General features: G+C 33.8%; 1 protein-coding gene across 11 annotated transcripts in view; it reads right to left on the bottom strand.

Moving 5' to 3' along the window:
* Window positions 1–25396, bottom strand: part of ARB2A (ARB2 cotranscriptional regulator A) — a 432252-nt gene that overhangs the window by 183577 nt on the left and 223279 nt on the right. For 10 of the 11 annotated variants that reach the window (XM_082458182.1, XM_082458183.1, XM_082458180.1 and 7 more), the window contains one exon: window positions 20558–20677. In XM_082458182.1, the coding sequence (XP_082314308.1) occupies window positions 20558–20677 (120 nt within the window). Of the gene's footprint in view, window positions 12001–20557; window positions 20678–25396 lie in introns of all 11 variants that reach the window. The other variant, XM_082458181.1, reaches the window with a different exon arrangement.

Below are 25396 nucleotides of genomic sequence, written 5' to 3'. Positions count from 1 at the left end.
TTGTTTTCATGGCTACTTACAGTTTCATCTTTAATTCAACTCTAGAATATCTGGTGATTGTTACTGATGTAGATGTAAAGTAATACGAGATTTTCAAACCCATCTCAGAGCTCACCTATATTACTTGCCAAAAGACCCAAGAAAAAGAGGGAGGTAAGTTCTAAAGATTAAGAGATAATGGAACACTGTTAAGAAAAGCTTCCATTTTTGGAGATAAAAATTAGGAAATTTTTAGACTTAACCCAGAGCATTTCTATATGTGTTGATTTTGGGAATGTCTGAATAAGTGTCCAGGGCCAGGTTTTTCTTGTTGTAGAAAAAGGAAAAGGTAAGTAGGTCCATGCCTGTTGCATGAAAAAGATGCTGGGTTAGGAGTAGGAAGGCTGTAAGGCTAGGTTCATACACAGCCGGATACAAATGGTGATTAGGAGCTATTATTATTCCCACAAGGTTAAAAGAAATGGAAAAGGTCTGCAATCCATGTATTCTATTACCGGCATTAACATGCCCATGATTACATTTGATTCCTTTATAGAACATCTCATAAAAGAGTTTGGAAATAGGCGTACACAGACACCAACACAAAGATAAATTTTAAAATGTGAGCTTTTAGCTTTAGCTTCTTAAAGCCTACATAAAAATGTTCAAATACAAATTTTCTTTTGCATATGAGTTCTAAACAACTACAAATGAGAAGCTTCTTGTAAAGCGTTTAGAGGCAGAAAAAGAGTATAAAAGATAATTTCAAAGGAAGGTATTTCCTTAACATGTGTATTCATTCTAGTATCTAACAATAAATATCTCTTCATGCATGTGGTATCTGTAAAGATTACTCAGTAAGAGTTTCCACATACTTAAATAATCATACATATGTATCAAATAATTGAGCATAACAAATTTTTAATCAACAACTCTCCTTATAACCAAAGCCATTTTTTTTCAAGATGATAAAGCAAAACTGTACTATACTCTCAGGAATGATTTGATATTATTAAAAGTTAGAAAAGACAAAAAGAGCATAAAACAAATATTAGTCTTTTGACATAATTTCTTTAGTCACACGTATTTTAAATATCATTTAGAAATGCTCATTGTTGCCAACCGTGGTTAGTACTTGCTTATTAACCAATATATGTTGTCCATTTATATTATCTTGGGCCAGGAGTGAGGAAGTGTAAGAGAAAGGTAGTAAACTATTATTTTATTCAGAAATTATATAATCTTTTATTTATGTTTTGTTCCTTAGAAAGGTAACATTTTTGCCTAAAACAAAGTATATCTTATTTCACTGATATTTTATAATTATTTTATTATGTTGAGAAATCTGCAACTTTTATGTATCGAGAGTTAAAAATCATAGCTACAATTAAAACCTAAGTTTCAAGCAACCAGAGATATAATAATATCATATAGAGTGACAGGAAATTTACAAGCACATCGTTAATGATGAAATATCAAATTTTGTTCACTAAATGAACAAAAATACATTTTTGAGATTTTATGAAGAGGCCTATCTTTACTATATAACTAATGATTAATGATTTTTACTACAAAATTATTGTGTTATTAGAAATTCTCGGATTCACAATATGCTACACTAGAGACATGGTAACTTCGAGCAATCACCAATAAATATACAATGCTTTGTCAAAGGGAAATAGTAAGAAGAGGACTGAAATCATTGTACCCTTGCTTCTATGATTTAAAAATTTTTATTCCTACATTTGAAAACCCATTAGCTTGAAAGCTTTTTAGCAATTCCTTGCTTCTTCCTTAGACATGGGAAAAAGTAATGGATTTCACTGGACAACTTTTTACCAGCTATTTCACCATCTTTATGTTTCCCAGCACCTTATTGCAAAGTCCTCCCTGCTCCCCCCTCCCCCCTACCAGTTTCCCCAGAAATGTTTTAGAGTCTGAGCACAGTGAACATACTTCGGACTCAGAACTCCATATCCCTTCCTGCAAGGAGAAGTCTGGAGAACTTTTCTAGTCTGAGGTCCTGGATACTACCTGAGAAATAGTAATTTAAAAAAAGTGGGCGTCATACTATATCCTGATAATTCCACAGAGGCCAATATCCTTTTTTTCCCCCACCAAATACTGAATTATATTTCTTCAATTTGGGTCCATACAAGAAGCTGATTATGTAGTGTAAATTTAGGGGGAAGAAATATAGCAATTGTGACTGAATTATAGAGCAGAAAGCCTGTCTTGCTCAAGTGTGTATTTATACTTATTTGTAGTTGCTCATGGTCACTTGTATTTGGGGTTGTCATTCAGTTCTGTAAGGGGTTTTCAATGGATCTACTGTAGCACCGTACACTTGTCGGTTGTATGCAGTCAATGGTTCTTCAACATAGCTCAGCAAAAGCACTTTTCAGCATCTGAATTAGCTTTTTTGATCATGGGTTGCTGTGAAATATAGACTTCTTCAGACTTCTGAGGTAAAAGAGCTCTCCTCCACTCATGAGATTATTTTACATCTAGCAGGAGCTTAAGATATATACTCACTCATTCAGATATGCAAATTCAACCATCAGAGACAAGTAAATTATGCAAGATGATGCACATTTCATTTTAGCTAGAAAAAAATGTGCAAACACTATACAATTCCATTTCAGAGAGCTATACTTGCACCAAGTTGAGATGCACCGAACAAAAGTTGCAATGTAATATCCATGTTTCCACAGATTGGATTCGGCTTTGAAGAGCTGTTTTACATTTACTTGAAGAGGTTTTACATTTCAATACTTTTATATGCCTTTTTCATAGTTATTTTCACAAATTATTTTCCCAAACTACCAAACTTGTATTCAACTTTCAGAAAATAATTACATCACTATTTTATGAGTATGTTTTTCATATTTATATGATTTATATACAAATATGATTAACATTTTAGACATTCTAGTTAAGCTCCAATCATCCACAAATCTAAATTTTCCAATATAAGGCCTTATTTTCCAATATATGTTATTTATATCAATAATAAGTCTGTTTACCAACACTTCTACTTGCTGAATAAATTTCATGTAACTCGTGTATATCCCTCATTAACACTATAGCTTTTAGAGGACACCTTTAATGGAGCAAATGACATCATCTAACAACTTGACGCGGTTATTGCCCTTGTATAATACACATTTAATTCGCTCCAGGTTTAATTTTAAAGCATGAATTCTAGAATTTGTGAAGCAAACAAAAGAAATATGATTCCTCATATTTTACTATCAAATTTTACAAAACAGAATTATTAAAAGCAGATAAAGGTTTCTGTGGCTTATGATATGGTGAGTGATGCCACAGCAATACAACTGAGTGAAATAACTGATGTGATGTTTTTCTGTTCAATTTCATCTCTACTTTAACAATATTCAGAAATAGTGACCTGTTTAATGAAAATAAAAGAGCATACATGAAAATGTCCTGATTTGTAGTGACTGTTACTAAATATGCTTTCTGAAACCATTAAGGAATTGTAATTACCAACAGCACAATAATCAAATTCAGCCATGACACATTTCTAAATCTTTGCCAAAACTAAACCTTCTTATAAATTCACATAGGCTTTGATGAAATAGCAAGCTGGTCGGGAGGAGGATATTGCCCTGCATCTTGAGAGAAGCCTACGTTTGTCTCACCAGTTCCTCACGAAAGATGTAGTAAATAGGTTGGGGGTAATGGGTATTTTCTTGATAATTAGCTGTGTAGGCAAATATGTTCTTTGGCAGACAATATAAATGTTGATTTAAGGACCAGCCAATAAAGAGCGCTAAACTGCAAAACACTCACTGCTCAATTTCTCACAGATTTGGTTGAAGACTTAATCCTAAAACTTAGGTTTCCATTATTACCAAATAACACACTACCACGAAAGTTCTGATATAATGAAATATATTTCACTCATACTTCATATGTAGCTGCTTAATAATTTCCACATTTGACAAGTTTATACTATTCAGATTAACATAACTAATAATGATGAATAGTAACAGACAAGTCATTGTGGACCACTGTTTTATAGTGAAACTTATAAAACTTATTTTCTTAAACACATAAAGCAATGCATTTCCACTGAAACTAAGGCATCTATAAAGCTAGTAAAGATAAGTGGTAACCTATCATAAACACCAGTAAATTTTAGTTTATGTCTAGGTTTAAGAGATCATCTTTAAAGAAAATGGTTTTAAGCTGGAAGCGAGATACACTGCTTTAAAAACAAAAATAGCACAAGATAAGTGGCATATACTCCAGCAATTTTCTTTAACGCAGCTTTTTCAAATATAATCTAGTCTACAGTGCACTCAAACTGCAGAAACATCCAAATTAGGAAAGAAAAAAAAGAGATACTTATCCTTGCAAAAAGGCCCTATACTCAAAGGAACATCTGAATAAAACTGAGACATCTGCAGTAAAGTTTTACCTTCTCCCTAGAATGTTTGAGATGAACTCAGTGTAACACTGTCTTCCAAGAAAAGACAAAGTGATCAATGCAAGAACATATCAGGCTGCCTTGGACAGGCCAATCAATGCAAGAAAGAACCTTGCCCAGGGCCTTATGCAAATAGAAGCACGTCCTGCAACCTAGGGAGGGAACATGCGCAATAGATCAATTGGATCTGAAAAACCTTACAGCTATATCAGCTTCAGACAGTAAATATATACTGATGAATACCTCACACTTCCTGCGAATTCTTAAAATGTGTTTTTATGAGCTAAGGAGAATTCTTAAAATGGGTTATTTTTAAGAGTTAAAAACTCCTTCTGGGAGTGCAGCAAAGGGGAAGAAAACATCATGGGAGAAACACTCAGCATTACTTTTAAGGGTGTGCAAATAAAATTTTGGTTTCTTAAAATTTCCTGGCATAGTTGAATTTTGCTGACATTTCAGATGGTCAATTTTTTTGTATGTTTGCATTCATAGGCAGGAAATAAAAATCTAGAAAAAGCAAATACTGTTCTTGAACAGGGAATAAATGAAATGTTGTAAGAGAAATAATTCAAGATATAAAATTATAGTCATCATTCTCAGACTAAAAACTCACCCAGTCACCAAAGATTATTCTCCATGGTGGCTAACCTATTGATATAAGAGCGGTTTGTCTTTTGAAGTTAGTATCTGTATCTCCAAAATCACTCTAAAATCTGACTAGAATGTATAATAAGCTCAAGGGCTACTTAGTACACAAAGCTCTGTCCCTGTCAAATGGTCTTGAAGGCAAGTCAGATGCTTTATAAGGCTACATCAAAAACACTCAATTATCAGGTCTTCAAAGGACTACTTGAGTGCAAAATTATCTCCTAAATATTCTCATTTTTTGGTTTTTTTAAACCTGTTTCTTCTTATGAATTTCACATTTTAAAAAAAGTCTTTCATAACTTAAAAGAAGTTAAAAATTATATTTTAAATAGGAATTATAATGGCAGCAACTATAATATAGATACTGCCAAGCAAATAAGAAAAATTCTGTAAATATCTACTAATATATTTACTTTAATTGTCTTCTACTTTGGAATTTTAAATTAAAAATTTTAGCTGCAGATGCATTTTCTATCAGGTATGTAGCAAATATTTCTAATATTAAAAATAAAATATACAATTTTTCTTTTAGCTATTGATATATGAACTTTCCCTGGCAAAATACTACATAAAATATGAAAATCAGACATCTATTATATAAAGTTCATTATTTAAAGCTGTTTATTTAGTTGTTAAAAGGACACAGATATCTTAAGACACTGGTTTATTTAGCTAATGGAGGGAAATATAAGACTATACAGGATAAACATAGCTCACTTTTTTCTTTTTCACATTTCTAGTGCATTCTACACTGGTAAACTGTTTATTTTCAGTTTACTTTAATAAGATTTTTTTCCCTAAAGTATAACTAAACCTATCATTCATTTGTTTGATCCTCTTTACTTAGACCTAAAGCTTTATAAAAACTTTACTATTTACATGGAGAAAGCATGATATAAAATCAAAGCAATATAAAACTCTCATAACTTTTCAAGTATTAGGTATCAGATGAAATGCTTATAATAAATCAGAAAGGCATGAAGTAGCAGGTTAATTATAGGGACTCAAATGTTTCCTTTTCCAATTTTAATTTCAAATATAAGAATTTTGAGTGGTCTGATTTTCACAGTAAAATGTAAACTCCAATTTACAGTAAGTAAAATACAAAGGACCAAGCAACTATGGTTTCACTTTTTGTTACAATATTTAAATTGTTATATTTTCTCCAATATGTAGGAAAAAATGTAGAAAAACAATTTTAGAGTATTATCACCGAGTATTTGATATGTGTTGACATTGTGACAGCCACTGAATAATGAAATTCTATCCTTCCTGATATAAATCTGCACAATATGTGTGCTTTTTGCTTTTAAAAGTATATTCTCAATTTTAAAAGTATGTCAGGTAAGATATTCAGTTTACCAAAGAGGCTTGTGCTTTAAAATATAAATACAGAATTTCTTTAAATGAAAAGTTCCCTCATTAATTAAAAAATTCTAATTTATCAGAAAAATATTTCATGCAGGTTTCCCAAAACCAATCAGAGGAAAGAGTGTTTCATGGGCAAAATCATTGATTCTGAGATTGGATTTCTATTGCAAACTGAATGAATTTCAATCCTGACTCATCTTCGTTGTGCAACTTGGCACAAGTTCCTCAACCTTTCCGACTCCTTCATCTGTAAAACAGGGCTAATAATACCTACCTAATAAAGTTAAACGTAAGTTGTACAATGCCTAGCTAAAATAATGTTTAATGACCAAATCTAGTAGTACCCTAAACTCTCTTCTGAATGGCAGTATGCATAACAGTTATGAGCATGGCTTTGGAGCCGGAAAGCCTAGGTTCAAATTCTGGCTCCATCACTTAGTGGCTTGTAATCTTAGTACTTAATATTTTGCTGCCTCAGTTTCCTCACATGTAACTGAGGATTATAATAATACTTACATCATAAGGATTACATGAGTTAATAAATAACTTAAAACAATGTCTGGTACTTGGTAGGTGCTATGTTATACAGCTATCACTTCCAGGTGTAACTTATAGACGTGGACAACGTGAAGGAGCAAACGCTGATAGCAGAGATTGTTCCAGTAAGACTTGAAAGGTCAATTCTATTTAGTTGGTATTAGAAGACAGCTGTCTATTTCCAGCATGGAATGAGTTGCAAAGAAGAGCCAACCAGGGGCCTGGCCAAGGAAACTCATCTGCTTTCCAGATTTTCATAGTGTTTTCAATTTTTCTGCTTAAACTGAATTTCCAGAACACCACATCAAAACATACTCAAAATTTAAATAAAAATGATTTGAGGATTTCCTGTTATTTTAAATTTTCCACACCTTTTCTCCCCTTCATTAGTTTGGGTAATTAAGAACTGATTAAAATAGAAAGTCTGCTTGGAAGGCACAAAAAAGAATAAGCAGTAAACAGGCTAGAGAATAAAAACTAAACAATCATGTAATTCAACAGAGAAATATAGAATTGAATCCTGAAATACATGAAAGACCAGGAGATTGTTTTAGGGATAAGAGTCACCATAGTTAGTATAATATAACGTTTACTCTGCATAGGTACTCGATGAGAGGAGAAATAAACAAAAACTCACTGTGACAAAGCGAGAGGTCACACTTTTAAAGGGGGAAAATATATATTTATATGTTTCTCACCTGTAAAATGGGGATAACAGTACTTATAAAGTTATGATGATTAAATGAGATAAAGTATATTTATATAAAGTACATGCTTAGGACAGTGCCTGGTACACAGTAAGTATCATTTAATTTAAGCATTAGTGTTGCTGCTGATGAATATGACGATGATGTCACTACCTTCTGATTTACAAGACACTCATAAATACTAGTTCCATTTAAAATGTTCATTTTCAAAGATAGTGCTATGAATTGCTTAGAACCGTTCTTGACCCAACCATGTCTTAGGCCCCTATGGCTGGCTGACAGATGAAACGGATTCTATGATAATAGCAATGACAGGATTCTATTAGAGTAAGGCAGGTCTCTAACACAGCAATCAGATATAAAGGTATCTGTTCTGCTTAAGTGTCTATTGTAAGATGTTAGAGAAAATACAAGTGTCATCAAATGTTAAGGTTTATAATATGCTACAGATAATTAATATATTACTACATATTTGATGTTTGGACATAAATATAAATATATTTAATATTTCAATAGATGCCCTAAAAATGTGTAACAGTAAACAAAACTGAAAAATTTAAGGCTGAGCCTGTAACAGTGGTAGAAACTACTATTACATTATTAATGGTACTGGAACTAGGAATTTTTTTCCTGAGGTAAACTGAGCAGTAATGCTACAAAGGCAACTACATAGGCTAGGGATCTCATATTATATTACAATTTATAGGACACCACTTTACAGAGAAAGTCAAGGTTTCTTTGTTGTTGGCAGACAGGCTATTGGATACCTTTAGAAATTCAACATTTATAATTATAAAGCATCCCTTGATGCCTTATAACTGGAGAGAAGTCAAGATAGGAAATTTCCACTGGAGGAGAAAGCTGAGTGCGCTCTATCTTTCTGCCCAGTGCCTCTCTTTTAGAAAGATAAACGTCAAATTTTTCTTCTAATTCAGATGTCTGATTAATGTAGTAAAGAAATTTGAAGATAGGTGTTAGAAGTTAGATATCAAGATTTATGGATATTTAGACATAAGCTAGGTATGTTAGAAGTTAGGACACTTTTTAATCATATGACTCAATTATAAAATAGTCACTGAAATATTAAATAACAATTTTTTATTGTATTCTAATGTTCTTTAATAAACTTATTCATGAGAAAAATTCAAATAAGGTATGGAAAATTAGGAAGAAATCTGAATACACTAATAAATATATAAATAGGCAAACTAATTTCTAGAGGGTATGAAATTTAACTTGTTCAATTTAATCACAGAAAACTAAGTTTTGGGTTAGGGTTAGGTTTGGCTACTTCCCTTGATTCGAGATTTTAATATCTTAGTTGATTTTCTACATTCACTGATCAATTTTCATTAATGGTCCTTCCAAGTGTCCAAAACTTCAGGGTCACAAATTGTACCTCCTACACACTAAAGCACACTGGTGCTAAATGTCCTTGTTGGTCAGCTTTGTTCTCTCATCCACCTCACTCTGCTCTATTGTATGGCTCTGTATACAAATGCTACTTTCTTTATTCTGACCCAATATAGCACCATCTGAGATCTGCTTCTGACAACTTATGTATATATAAATCTAGGATCAAAATTATTTACTGCGTATTATTACAGGTCCAGCTGGGCTAGGCAGCATAGTAAGAACCAAAGAAAATAGTGGATTTATTATTTATCCTCTGCCAATTAAGAAAAGGATTCTGAGGTGACTTAAAGCAAAAGACAACTATGAATTAAGACACTATTATAAGAGATTGAGGCTTGGAGTAACTAATGAAATGGAAAATTAGCCATAGTTCTGGGTTTACAGGAGACAAAGGTAAAAATGCATGATAAAGTTTTTATTTTCTGACCAAAAGAGATTATCACTTTATCAACAGAAATAATTCTTCCTATTACTGAACTGTAAGACAAATTTACTGTTTAGATCTTTATACTGGGGAAGTTAACCTCTTGGCTAAAATCCCACTTCACAATTACTATATTACTCTCTTTGTTTAATTGTGTTCCTACTTAGAATATAACCTTGAAGCCAGGGATGTGTTTTAATTTGTTTCCCCAGTACTTGTACAGAGTGGGGTGTTCAACTGAATAAATATCTTTGATAGTGTTCTGAACCATTTCTTGTTTTGAGGGCATAACACTCAATCCTAACTCCAAGAAATAATATCTATAAAGTCAAACTGATGTGGTCCAGGTGGCTTTATTGTGATCTAAATTCATTCAATGAGAAAGTATGGAAAACCTATAACAAAAAATACGAAGTGAGAAAAAAATGAGATACACACACACACACACACACACACACACACACACACATTAAAAGTCTCCAACTCTAAAAGTTAAGATCACAGGAGCTTAGAAGAGTAGTATCACTTTGTTTCCCTGGGCCCAAAGAAAGCTTTAGACCCATAGTGTGATCATCTCACAGCCTAAGAGTAGGAAAAATGATACCTCTTCCTACTCCATCTCTTTTATTGCCATAGAAACCTGATAACCAGTGTACCAAGGATAAGCCCTAGGTATCTACATGACCTTAGAATACAGTATTTTACTCTATCTCGTTCTTACTTAAGCCACATAAATTGAACTTCTGCCTTGATTCATCACTTCATAGTCCTTCTGATTTTTCTGCCTACTAGAACCTCTTTCTTTCTCAAGAAAAGACCCACTTCTAAATCCCCAGCCAATGGTTGAAGCCTTAAACCTTGCCTGCTTTGTTCATCCTTTCCCCAGTGCTGAATCCTGTTTTTGTTTTTTATTTTTACTTCTTTCCCTATAAGTCAGTGAGGTGGAGTTTGGCTCGGGAGAAGAGGTACTCTTAGAACCAATAACTATATTTTGTTTGCTCAGTTATCACCCAATGCCTTGATTTTCTGTTGCCTGCAACCAGATTATACCTCCCGATTCAAACCTGAGCTCACCATGCTCTATAGATACCTACCTAGTGATGGTTCACCTGCTCTTCCCTCCAAATCCAAGCTCTCCAGCTGAATTAGCTCTTCTTGAACCCATCCTGAACTCTAGTAATGAGACCTTTGTTCAGATCTGGCTTCTATTCTGCCCTCTCAAGCTTTACCTTAACATAAATCTAGAATGTTTCAAGTCTGAGTCTACTTGGCTTCCCTGTGCTAATCTGAATAAATTATTCAATAAAAATTGAGGTCTAACTTCTAAGATAGATGTCAAATGGTTTTGATTACAAAATTTTTTGTCTTCTAAGAGCTCTTTGCAATTTGCGGTGTCAAATCAGAGGTGTCACTGTGGTTGGGAATCTCATATGGGGGAATGCTTACATTGAGTGATCATCATAAGGCTATAAGAATAGTAAAAACAGCTCCATTATTAAATGAAATGTGTTTTTCTATAATCCCTCTTATAAAAGGCTTACAATAGTCAATCATGCTCTCATATCTGCAGTAAAATACAAAATCTCTCATTAAGATCTTTTATAAAACCAATGGAAAAAGAAATATTTCTTATAGAAAGATTTACATCTAACAAATTAATATATCAATTTCTCTGGGTTCTCAACATGTTATTGTGCTAATTTTAGCAGACAGTGATTTCCTGGCAGTCTTTTGTTGAATTAAGAGATAGAGTGCCCAATCTCTCAGCTGCACTAAGATCTGGATGCAGTCCATCTATATGGATATTGAAAAACCTCCTCCAAAGGTAATTCCAATGGAGAAGTATGTATCCATTACTCTACAAAAAGATTCTATAAAAGATTAGTGAAATCTTTCTCCGTTTCAGCTTTCTGAACAACCTGATCCTGGTGTGACTGAGAAATAAAACATTAAGGAGCACATTAGATCCTAAGTAGAAATGATCTATGAAGAATGGAAATAATTACAAGTAACATCATAATTAATGATGAAAAAAGTGAATATTTTCTCCTTAAGATCAGGGACAAAAGGATGTCCACTCTAGCTACTTCTATCTATCACTATACTGGACAGGACAATTAGGCAAAAACAAACAGACAAACATCCAGATTTGAAAGGAAGAAGTAAAACTATTTTTATTCACAGATTATATGATATTGAACATAGAAAACCCTAAGGAATTCATACATACACACACAAAAACTATTAGAACTAATAAATGAATTCAATAAGATTGCAGGATACAAGATCAAGATACAAAAATCAATTGTGTTTTTTTTTTTTGGGGCCGCGTGGCATGCGGTATCTTAGTTCTCCAACCAGGGATTGAACTCGTGCCCCCTGCAGTGGAAGCGCAGAGTCTTACCCACTGGACTGCCAGGGAAGTCCCTCAATTGTGTTTCTATACACTAGCAATGAACAATCTGAAAATAAATAATTTCACTTAGAAGAGCACCAAAAAGAATAAAATACTAAGGAATAAACTTAAGTAAGTGTAAGACTTGTATACTGAAAACAAAAAATAATTTGAAAGAAGATAAATAAATAGAAATAAAACCCATGTTCATGGATTGGAAGACTTATTATTAAGATGGCAATAATCCCCAAATTGATCTACAGATTTAATTCCAACCAAAATCCCAGCTCCCATTTTTGCATAAATTGACAAATTGATCCTAAAATATAAATGGTAATGCGAGGGACCTGGCATAGCCAAAGCAGTCTTTAAGAAGAAGAAGGAAGCTGGAGAATGCACACTTCCTGAGTTCAAAACTTGCTACAAAGCTACAGTAATCAAGACAAGCGTGGTATTGTATAAAGATAGGCATATAGATCAATGGAATAGAATTAAGAGTCCAGAAACCAACCCTTATATTTATAGTCAAGGGAGCTAAGACAAATGGAATGGGAAAGAATAGTCTCGTTGACAAATGGTGCTGAGACAACTGAATATCCACATTTAATAGAACTATGTTGGACTTCTACTTCATACAATGTACAAAAATTAACTCGAGTGACAAAAACTAGATAAACTGGACTTCATCGGAATAAAATACTTCTGTACTTCAAAGGACATCATCAAGAAAGTGAAAATATAACCCACAGAATGGGAGAAAATATTTGCAAATCATGTATCTGATATCCATTGAAATCAGGTATTCAGAATATATAAAGAACTCTTACGATTCAACAGTAAAATGATAACATAATTTAGAAATGGACAAAGGGTTTTAACTGACATTTCTCCAAAAAAATATGCAAATGGCCAACAGCACATCAAAAGATGCTCAAAAATCATTAGTCATAGAGAAATGCAAGTAAAAGCCACAAGATACTATTTCACCTCAACTAGTATAGCAAAAGTAAAAAAGATAGACGATAACAAGTGTTGGTGAGTATAGAGAAATTAGAACCCTCTTATACTGCTGGTGGGATTGTAAGTATGGGGGTGATGGCTAATGGGTATGGAGTTTCTTTTGGGGTGACAAAAATGTTCTAAAAATTAGATAGTAGTGATGGTTGAACAATTCTGTGAATATACTAAAAACCATTGAATTGTACACTTTAAAAAATGGATTTTTTGGTATGTGAATTATATCTCAATAAAGCTCAATAAATCTCAATGATATCTCATAAAGATATGAGATTGTAGCTCAAAAATTTTTTTTAAGTTAAAAAAGGGAAACAAGCAAAAGTAAGCTAACCATTAAATAAAAAGTAATGTTAAACTCATGACTGAGGATAAAGTGGAGAGTGTCCCAGACTTATTTCATACACTGCCTTATAGTATTATGAGAAGGCATTATAACTTAGTTTAATAACTTTCCTCTTTGATTGAGAAGACTATACTTTGAAGAATGAGTCATAGAGAAGCAACCTTCTTGGTCAGCCTGTGGGTTGGGTACACCAGCAGAGAGGAGATTATAAGAAACTAATACCAGGAACAAAATGGGTAATACTATCTAATGTGAAAGAACTGATTAGGCAGAATTCCCAAACTAACCAATATTCAAATGGAGGATAGGACGAATGAATAAGTTTAATTAGTAAAAGAGTTACTGTTAAGGCTTAAACTCTATAAAATAGTCAATTATCTGTATAGATATTTAAGACTACTCATGTTATTGCAACATATATTGTTCCCAAATGTGTAATGGGGGGAATAAAAAACTATGTTAGACTCTTTATTCTCAAGTTTTTTCCAGATGATTTGAGCAAGATTTAGAGATCAAAGATAATTTAAAAACAAAACTGCTTAGTAAAGTTTTAAATTGTGAAACATATAAATACTATAGAAAAAAGGGGGAGTTAATTGAGAATACTTCATGAAAAATCTAGTAAGAAGGAAAATTCTTTCACTTGGGAGAAACGGCATTAGCAAAAATGAGAATAAGCATATACTATGGGCATTTAGACTCATGTTCAACAAACAATGATTTAATTCCTAATAACCAGGAATTTTATAATTTAACCCTCAAACTCTACTTATATAAAGTGGGTACTTACAGAGGAGGACACACATAAGGGATGTGACCGAACTTATAATTTGTACATACCAGAATATTCAAACCCAGGTCATCTTCTTCCAAGTTTCATGTTCTTCTACTACACTGGGCTTGGAGGCCAGGGGTAGAGGTACAGTGAGATGGAACAATGGCAGTAAGGAAATTAGACTAGAACTGAAAGTTTCTATCGGGAAAAATACAGTTGGAAAGAGATAATCAGATTATACAGAAAGTCTTAAAGTGACAGAGAGGAGAGATGATGCAAGAGACAATACGGAGCCAATATGAGTCTGGAATGGCATAGTAAAAAGGGGGTTTAAATAGTATCGATCATGGTGTGGTATACAGGATGGAATGGAGAGAAAAGAGAGCCAGTAAGAAAATGGGTATAAGAGTTCAGTGATACTGTTGTGAAATGATGAAATTAACAGTGGGCACAGAGAGGAAAAGACATGATCAATATTTCAGAGAAAAAAAACCTGACAAAATACATTGGTTGGTTAGATATGGGACAAAAGGAGAGGAGTTAACATAAAAATTAATCAACTGAGTCATTCTTTTAAACAGTGAGATTTCCTAATACATATTAAAAATCATTTGAGTAAAAGTTAAAAAAAATCAAACCTCAATACATAGGTAAATTGTGAAGCTTAACAAATCACATCTGTATATGTAACTCTTTCCTTTTAAAACTCTGATTTGAGTACTTCCCTGGTGGCACAGTGGTTAAGAATCCGCCTGCCAATGCAGGGGACACAGGTTCGATCCCTGGTCCAGGAAGATCCCACATGCCGTGGAGTAACTAAGCCCGTACACCACAACTACTGAGGCTGCGCTCTAGAGCCCGCGAGCCACAACTACTGAGCCCGTGTGCCACAACTACTGAAGCCCGTGCACCTAGAGCCCGTGCTACGCAACAAGAGAAGCCACCACAATGAGAAGCCCGCACACCATAACAAAGTAGCCCCCGCTCACTGCAACTAGAGAAAGCCTGCACGCAGCAACGAAGACCCAATGCAGCCAACAATAAATAAATAAATAAATAAATAAATAAATTTATATTAAAAAACTCTGATTTGATATCTCATTTAGTCTATTGACCACAATTATTAAATATCCAGTATATGCAAACATTTTCCCCAATATCTACATATCTGCATAATCATTGTTCATTACTCATTGTTATCTGTTGTGCTTGGATACCCTTCATATCCACTTCGACATGCTTCTGTAGGTGTGTACAGGAAAAGATATTACACCCTCTTCCTCTTTGTTCAGCTTTCCAGATCCAATGTCACTAAGCCATGTAGAATTTGTCTCCTAATGTCTAATGTGTGCTTCTTCTTTACCATTCCCACTACTTCTACGTTGGTAAAGCCTTTTATTGGATCTTACTTGGACTCTTGCAACTAAATCCTAAAATTACTGTTATCGCCAATCAATCAAAAGACAGTATCTATAGTATATGCAAAAAATTAAACAAAATTGAATATAGGAGGCAAAAATAATATAATCTCTGGTTTCTCTCTAAGGAGCATATAAAGTAGAGAAACTATATTGTTTTCATATAAAACAGCTAGAGAATTAAGATAGCGTTCCATACAAGTTGTAATCATCCCATGCGTTAACATGCTATTTGTATCATGTAGGCAGCCAACTCAGAAATTCAAGTTATATTACAAATGGTGACTTATTTTTACTGAATTACTTACATTTTAAAGTAGGTTTGTAAGAAGTGTTTTTGGCCTGAATTGTTTTGATACTCTAATGGCTCAATTTTTCTTTGTTTATCTGCCCTTATTCTACCTCTCCTCAATTCTTCATTCCCAGCAGCCCATTTTTTAGCATTGATCACATTAAGCAGATATGCTACTATCCAATTTGCTTTGTTCTTTGTAGACAAAATGTAAATGATGTTTCTTTAAGGTCATAGTTAACTCATGTCACTAAAGGTAAAAACTAATTCTTTTAGTCCCATTCCATTTTCTTTTCAGTGTAAATCCAAATCATGCTCTAGGCAATTTTAAAAGATCAACTTAGAGTAGACTGAGGTTGAGGGTCCTCACACAGCTAAGTCCAAAAAATAGTCCTCTATCAGCTACTGAAGGTCAGCTTAGGCTGCCTGGAGGCTAGAGAGCCCAGCATGGAATAATGGCAGGAAAATAGAGTTCCCTTCATTCCTTAATTCACATGCAAGTGAGGTGCCAATCAAGTGCTGACAAGCATGGAGAAACCAAAATCAAAAGTGGGTAGAGATACACTTTCAAAAGGTGCAGTTTTCACACATTTCTAAGAGATGTTTTTAATGGTGGCTGAGAACATACCACTAATAACATGGAAAAGAAAATAAAAGTAATATGAAAAATACTAATTTTATATCAGCTGAGATGATTCAATAAGCTAATGAAATATATTTGCTAAAATTGTCTAATGTGTTCTAAAAGAAATATCAACGATCTCACTTTGACTAAGGAAAGAAATCTGAATGCAAATTGATGTACAGAGCACTGCAAACAGGGAAGGTAAGGTGAGTTAAGATTGGAAACTGGGCACTGACAAGGAAGCTAACCCATTTCCAAATAAAAGAAAATTTTAAGCTTGCTTGATTTTGTCAAACTAACCATCATCTACAATGACAAGAGCAAAGCACTCTGAAATGACCAAGTATGGAAGCAATGGAATCACTTCATAAAATGGCTGGTGAAAGAGATTATGAAAAAGCTTAAAAACTGCATTGTTTTTTAATGACAGTTAATTTCTAACAAATGAGTTTAAATTTTTAACCACTAATCTAAGGCAAAAGCAAGCTGCATTAGTTGTAGATGTTTTTCTAAATGAATTTGGTAAATGATTGTTGATTATGACTACTAAGTCTATCTACCACATATAAAATAGAATTTCTTAGACAGAAATTTAAAGCTTCGAAAATGATGTTTTAATAATGGTAGCATTATATATTGGCATTATTTTTAAATACACAGAAAAGATAGCATAGACTAGGTATGTTACTTTTAAAATTCATTATCAATTCATAAAAAAAATAGTTCTTCCCTTTTGCTTTAATGACTGAATGCTAGGATTGTTACCAGAGCTGTCTTAACAACATCTATTTTTACTAGGATTACAGAAAGGTTAGAGAATTAGAAACTTGAGTTGTTACCATATAATGGGAATAAAAGCAGTGAAAAGCATATTTTTAGTATGACTTTTCTCATTATTATAGTCAACTGCATACTGTTTTATGAGGTTAGGCCTGATCAAGTTCCAATATTTACTACCATAAACTGAACACTGGTTTTGAAAGTAAATCTCTTAACTACCTCTTGTATTCTTCAGGCGAATTTTAGCACTTCAAAATAGGATATAATAATAAATTATGTTCTCAGTTTTCAAAAACAATTAGCAAAATATGAAAGCTCTACAACTATTTTGTGCTCTAAATTTAAAAGTAATTTTTCAGATTTCTATTAATAGTACCTTAATTTTAAACTCCAATTATACGTAATTTTAACTTAATAAATGGCAAGATACATTTTAGCATGGGTCCTGACTGGTACCTGTTTTTAAACAATAAGCACTATAAGTAATTACATGTAATACTGAAACTGTACTAGTCACACAGTTCACATCTAAAATAGATTTTCTTAAAATTCATGACCTAAAAAAGAATGTGACCTTGAATGAGGATGGTAGAAAAACAATCTCCATGCATTCAAACATAATGCTACAAACTAGCACTGTTCCATCCATAAGGGGTGTGTGTGTGTGTGTGTGTGTGTGTGTGTGTGTGTGTGTGTGTGTAGAGTCTTGAATCAGGAGTACAATTTTATGATAATTTTTAAAAAGTTAAACTTTACTGAAATCCAAAAGATTTCATGTCTGATGTGTATAAGGTACTATTGAGATTAAAAAACTAAACCATAATTTAAGATGTCCACAACTCACTTTCTTGTAAAGTTAATATTAAATATTTTAATCCATGTAAAACAATTTCATATAATACACATATGTTGAAAAATCCTGAGAGAATGAATATTTGTCAACATTTTAAACACCACGAGTTTTCCTCTAAGAATAATGGGGAGAATAGGAAAGAATATTATTCAGCTTTAGGCAAAAACAAAAGGTTTAAACATATTTCAATTTTTTTTGTTGTTTATCAATGCTATCTTTCAAAAATCCTTGAAATTAAGTGGAAACACAATGGCCTTAAATATATTAATCAAGCATTGTCAAAAATTTATGTAAAACTTAGTGTACAATGTTATTTGTTTAGAGAAATTCTTTTCAATAGGTCATAAACTACTTTTTCTTTAGCTTCCACCATCTATACACCGTCTTTACATACCCCCATCAAAGTTACTTGACAAAAAGTAGCAAATATATGAAGTTGAGATAATTGCCATTAATATTTTAAAACCTAAACAAGGTATATTACGTTAAATAGACTTCTCAGTCCTGGTGTTGCCTGTCAGATATGTGATGTGCCAGTGGTTATATTATATTCCTCCTCCCATGCATGCACCTCCTGCAGAGATAGCAGACTACAGAAGCTGACCCTTACTGAGACCATCTTGTCTCTCTGACAAAGCTCCTTTTTAACTTCTTACTTACTGGTTACTTCCTGTGATGGAGAAAAACTTTAGCTCAGCTTGTGATAATTTCACAGGCCCTGAGGACCCTGACCCTAATAGCCTCAAGGTCAGAAGTCAAGTCTTGTTCTGAAACATCTGTGTGCTTTATATTAAAGTGGAACAAAAGTGCAGAAATATCCACCAGTGTGTGACAAGAAGAACAGGCAAAATAAGACTGACACACTGGTCATCTGTTACTCCGGCATCTTAAATTCATTTTTAAAACTGTCCAAAATTCACTTAAATTCCAAATTTGATGTACAAAAGGTTTTTGTTAACTGTCTTAAGGTAAAAATATGGAAATTTATGTTTTACAGAAATCTGAAATTTGAATAGTCTTACCGGCCTTCAGACATATTTTAAGTTATTCTGTAAGTCATGAAATTTCATGTTTTATGTAATTTAATGGCTTACAGAAAGAAAACATAAGGTACATATATATCAGTTATATACGTGTGTGTTTGTATATATCTATATCTGTATGGTTAAAAGAACTATTTGAAAGGCAACATTCACATTTTAAAAAGGACGTCACACTTGTATGTTAGAGGGCTATCTTAAGATACCCATTATGTATTAAAATAAATAAATTCAGCAGTTAAAAGTACTTGAATATAATTTCTAAAAAGTGAAATCAATTTAAGAAATAAATGATTTATTTACTGATCTTAAGAGAGCACAGTATTTGTAAATTTAGGTCAGCTACAGTGTTCTCAGGCGTCACCGCTAGTTTTATACCTAAATCATGTGGGTAAGCAATAAGGTGTGGGAAAGTTGAAAAGACCATGGAAATATACTTAATTTCCATGATGAAGAGAAATACACAGCAAAGTTTAGAAACGTAAAAATTAGACAACCAATGCTGTGCCGGCTTTTAATGTCCACTTTAGGCTATTTGGATTTAAAATTATCAAATGCACTTTTATCAAATTAATCATTTTATTAGAGCACTGGTACCTTCCTGTGACATAAGGGATAATGGACATGGAGCACATTTTTAGGACTGATTATATATCATTAATCATTCATACCTGCACAAAGTGTGCTAACTGCAATACTGCATATAATACCGACCAAATTTAGAAATCTTGATAATTTTTCCATTATGTACACATAATCTTCACCCTAGGAATCAGATTATTTTGAAATGCAAAGATTTTTATGACCAAGCATTGAGTTCCACTTAGATTAATGGAAGCTTTCTGATAGTTTTAATACTAATTATATGGATTCTGATCAAGTACTAACTTGAAGAGATAGTAGTTTTGTCAGTTAAAGGGTCTACTGAAATTTTAAACACTTTACAGATAATAATGCTTCAACGATGTACACATAAAACAGGAATCACAAATATAAAATGTATGGAAAGTGCGGCTATAATGTAGACGTTAAAAAGTAATATGTATAGTGGGAAGCAGCCGCATAGCACAGGGAGATCAGCTCGGTGCTTTGTGACCACCTAGAGGGGTGGGATAGGGAGGGTGGGAGGGAGACGAAGGAGGGAGGAGATATGGGGATATATGTATATGTATAGCTGATTCACTTTGTTATACAGCAGAAACTAGCACACCATTATGAAGCAATTATTCTCCAATAAAGATGTTAAAAAAAAAAAGTAATATGTAAATAAGGAACATGCAAAAAGCTTTCTGGTTAGCACTGAAAAGTTCTACCACAATAAAGAAATATACTCTTTTTAAACATCATAAAATTATTTACTCAAAATATGTAATTTTCATCCTTTATAAAATAATTTAAAGTAATGACACCAAGAAAAAGGGAGTGGAGGGGATAAATCTGTAAGGAGTTTGGAAATTAGAAAGAGTTAAATGTGCACTTACCAGTTCAACAAAAGCAAGTCCTCCATAGCTATGAGCAACAAAAAATACATTCTCAGCTGCAGATTGGGCTATGAAATGGTCCCACACATAGACTGCATGTTCTTCAGGAGAACCATTTTCCTATAAGTAAAACAAATATCATATATCATACTGTATCTGATTATTATCAGAGTAATCAAAAATTAAATTATATGCTTGCTTACATAGCATAAGAAATAAGATGGTTATAGCTCATTCCAAATAATAACAATACAAAAAAACTACATTGAAGATCCAAATTAGGGAATAAATTAGTATTAAACTATTAGTAAATTACTGCTAAACTTAAGTGCTACTATAATATTCTGAAAGAAAGTATTTAAAATAAGCACATTTTTGAGGGGAAATTGCTCATTCTGGGCATATCTGAGATATTAAAATATATCTAAGTACATTAGAATTGCATAGCAGAAAGTTATAGTGGTTTTATGATAAAACAGTGTAACACTAAGAAAAATCAGATACATTTCTATATGTATATCTGAAAATACTTATACATACATATAAATTATTTGATTTATAAAGTTTTAAGTACCTCTGTAAGCTGAAAATAAGCAGAAAATTAACAACAAATATTTTCAATTTATATTATTTTAAAAATATACTTTTTTCCTAAAAGAATTTTCCATACATTTTATTTCTAGAACTGGAAGAAATCTAAACATATAAACCTGGGACCTTTTATACTTCTCCTAATTTGCTAATCCCTAATAAATGTATGAATGTTGCTTTAGTTCCAAAAGTTCTATAATAACTTCATTTTATTGTGTTTATTTCTATAGCAGGCACATTTTGTGATTAAACCTAAAACTCGGATAATGTGAAAAAGGAAAAAAAAGAAAAAACAAACAACCAAAGAGCTAAAAAAACCCAAACTGAGAAAAACTAAAACAGATCATGAAAATGTTTTGTACGAATATTTCTTGGAAGCTTTAACACCAAAAGACTAATTCCCTAAGAATGTCATGGTACTAGACAATGAACACAATTTATTCACATTTTCCATCTCAGAAATTTTTAAATATCATATTAGGGTCCATACGAATGGCTTCACTTACCACCTAAAAGGTATTGTTCTCTAATGACTATCTCTACCCTGAATTTCTCTCCAGAGCTCCAGACCCAAGGTCATTTCCTTTTGAATGCCCCACAGATACTTCAAACTCAACCAATTCAACACCTTGCTAATAATTTCCTCTCCAAACCTGTGTCACTGTCTTTGCTCCCCACCTCCTGCTGATATCTGAGCATCATCTTTTATTTCCCTCTCCCTCAAACTCCACATAAAATCAATCATTAAAAGCCTGTTGATTCTGTCCCCAACTGTCTCTTAAAGCCATCCACTTCTCTCCCTTCTCATTTCCTCTGGCTTAGCTCAAGCCCATCCTTTCACAAGTGGATGACTGCAACAGTCTACAGTCCAAGTTTCCCTGCCTCTAGGATTGCCCATTTAAATGCTCTCTCTAATTCCGTAGTAAGAATAACCTTTCAAAAATGCAAATACAGTCATGTCGCCATGTTGCTCACTCACTGCTTAGAACTCTTCGAAGTGTTTTTATTGCCCTCAGTACCAAGTTCAAACTCAGAATGACACTAAGGCCTTAACATGATCTGGCTTCTGCCTCGAAATGTATGTGCAAAATACGATGACCCAAAAGATACACTTCTCCCACCATGAGAGACCACAGAGAACACTCTGTGTTCCAACTGCAGGGAACAACTTATAGTAACCTAACTGTGCCATACTTTTCTTATTTCTGGGCTGTTTTTGTTATAGTTGTTTGGAAAGTGACCCAAGTGTTCTGCCTTTAATTCACCCACCACCTTTACCTGCATAATTCCTACTTGTCTTCAGAACTCAAATGAAACATCACCTTCTAGTGAAAGTCTTCCCTCTCATCAAGGCTAGGTAATGTCCTACAACCACATCTTGTACATGTTCCCATTATTGCACTGAATAGTTTGTATTGTAATTGCTTGTTAATCGAATTCCTGAGGCCAAGAGCTGTGTCTTCTTCATTAAATCACAGGGTAATAAATAAATAACAAAAACACAACATGTATCTTCAGAAATGATTACTTACAACCTTGTAGTCATATACTAAAATACAAATATACTTTCAAAGATATCTATTAGTAACATAAATACGAAATTACCCACACCTAAAGTATGTAAAATAAGTAGAAGAATCATAATTGGAAGGAAATATTTTTAGGCATTTTTGGCTTTAGCAATTTAGCTTTCATTAGTCTAAAAAGTAGGAAAATACTTATCATTAAAAGCAGGACAGTGGTTAACTCTAAGGAAGAGAGATAGAGTTGTGATTGGGAAATAGACTTCTAGTGGTTGGCAAAGTTTCATTTCTTGACTGAGGTAGTCGTTACACAAGTGTGTTCTTTATAGTTATAGTTAAACTGACTAATACATACTTAGCACTTTTCTGTACATATATATATAAAGTGACCATAGAATTTATTCTACAAACCTTTGAGAGTGAAGAAAGGTAATGTCAGTAATTGTGCTTGGAGAACAGGTCTAAACTGGGACTGTCTAGAGAAAACCCAGATACCTGGTCTCCCTAGTTATATCTCACAATGAAATGTAAAAACAAAACAGGAATAGAGATAACAGAGCTTCTATCTGCTGATAGTTGGCAGAACTAACAATGTGAAATATCTGTGATGGTCCTAAATATTCTTCTATATATGGACAGAATAAAAACACATAGGAGATTAGATTACTCTGTCCCCCTAGGCTCCGTGCTGGAAGTGGAAATGTAAGGATGATAAGAACTAAGCCATGATCCTGGCCTTCAATGTGTTTGCAATTTCATAAGGGTGTTAACACATAAAGACAGGAGAGGCATTAGTGTGTGAGGAGTATTACTTTCTCTATTCCTGATGGACTGTCTTGACACCAAGTCCAATGGGTCTGTTATAAATTCACACTACCTGACATCAGTGAAGTCCTGCCTGCTTTCTTCTCACAGTCACCAATTCTTCCTTTATACTGTTGAGAGCCTATCTGTCCCATCCCTCTCATTCCCACCTCATTTTGAGTCCTCCTACAATGGATTCTTAACTAGTCTCATTTCTTTTAGTCTCTCCCTTTACTTTGTTGCCAGCTTAATCTTGCTGAAGCCTGGCTCTGATAAACTCACTCTCCTGCCTGAAAGGTCATTTACTGAAATGGTTGCCATTGCCTACAAAATAAATAACTGGAACTCTTTAGCCAACATCTCTAAACCCATCTTTCCAGCCTTCCTTCTTACTATTTCCAGGGATCTTATTCATGCTCCAGGAAAAATCTGGATTACACATGAATAGTCTGAAAATCCTAGACAAAACCGCTATCATGAAATCCAGTCTGGGATCTCATGGGTAATGCAGCTCAGACTAGGCAAAACCTAAAGGTGAGAACACTTCCAAGGGAGCAGTTCAGCAGTAATAGACTCCCACTACTTCGGGTGATGGCAGAGTGAATGGAAAGGAAGGGATGGAATAAGTCATTTCAGAGGAAAAATCAGCAAAACTTTGATATATAAGGGAAACTGCCAACCAGGCCCAAATGTCCCATCTATGACTAAAGGAGAGCTAAGAACTAACAGTTCTTTCCACTGTTCACATATAAAGACTAGTGTTTTCAGAGATTAGTATTATAGCTGAGTCTTTTCTTCCACAGTCTATGGCGATATCTGTTAAAATGGTCTATGAGCAGCAGGAAAAAGAAATCTCAAGTATCCATGTGCCCCAAGTACTTAAATATTTTCAGCCTGACTGTAAGGTCATCAAATTATTCTTTAGTTTTAGATTTTAAAACCGAATGTTCTAAAAAGCCAGACCCAATTGAAAAAAAATGTCTATAACACCTACTTAGGGGGTTATCCATAGGCACAACTAAACCATTATACAAGATTATTCTAGGCCACACTTCACACACATTGACCCAAAAAGATCCAGGGTAGGAATCACAGTTTGCCATCAGGGCAGCAGCAGGCATTCCTTTTAATGGAAGCCTCACAGCAGTTCCTGTAGCAGACACAACACAGAACCTTGTGGGAGTTACTCTCTTTGGCCCATGGGGTGTTAGCTCAGGAGTGAGGGAATCGGACTCACCTTGGGCAGATACAGGAGTTATCCTGCCTTAAAAGTCTTATAACCTACAGAAGCCAATACCTCTTGCAACAACTCCACAGGCATGGCTTCCAGGGTCCTTGCTTGCAAGGGACTTGCCCAATTACAAGAGTTACTACCCTCAGGGAGGATCAAAATTATGATATCTATAGTCCATTATAATTCCTTCTAATCCAGATGCAGTTTACCAACCAGAGGTCATTTTCTACCATAGGCAGTGTTGCCCAGCAACCAACCACTTAGAGTGGAAGCCATGGTATGTTTCCCAGAGCCTCCTTTAGTTAGAGGCACTCATTTCCTGAGCTGTGCAAGTGTTGACAGCTGATAGCTTTAACTGAGGTACTCTCTAGGAATTGCCCTCAGCCAAATAAATCTATCTTGACTAAAGTTACAATCTCACCTCTGAGGCAATTTACATCCAATGTCTGGTTGAGATGATGTGGATCTATAAAGGACCTATCTCTTGCCTCAAGGCAGGACATCTCTGAAAAGCCATCCCAGATCCAGAGATCACCAAGGAGTTAGATGAGGCCTTTGTTGTGACTATATTGAAGTTCAACTCCTTCGACCAAAATCTATTTTTTTGCTCTCCTACAGGTGCTGATCCCAAGAGAATTCCCCAACAAACTTCTTACATGCAACTTCAGAATCTGTTACCTGGGAAAC

This window comes from Balaenoptera physalus, assembly GCF_965194825.1.
Source record: "Balaenoptera physalus genome assembly, chromosome: 3".
NCBI lineage: Eukaryota > Metazoa > Chordata > Mammalia > Artiodactyla > Balaenopteridae > Balaenoptera > Balaenoptera physalus.
Note: the sequence above shows the minus strand (reverse complement) of the source record. Positions and strands in the feature narration are given on the sequence as shown.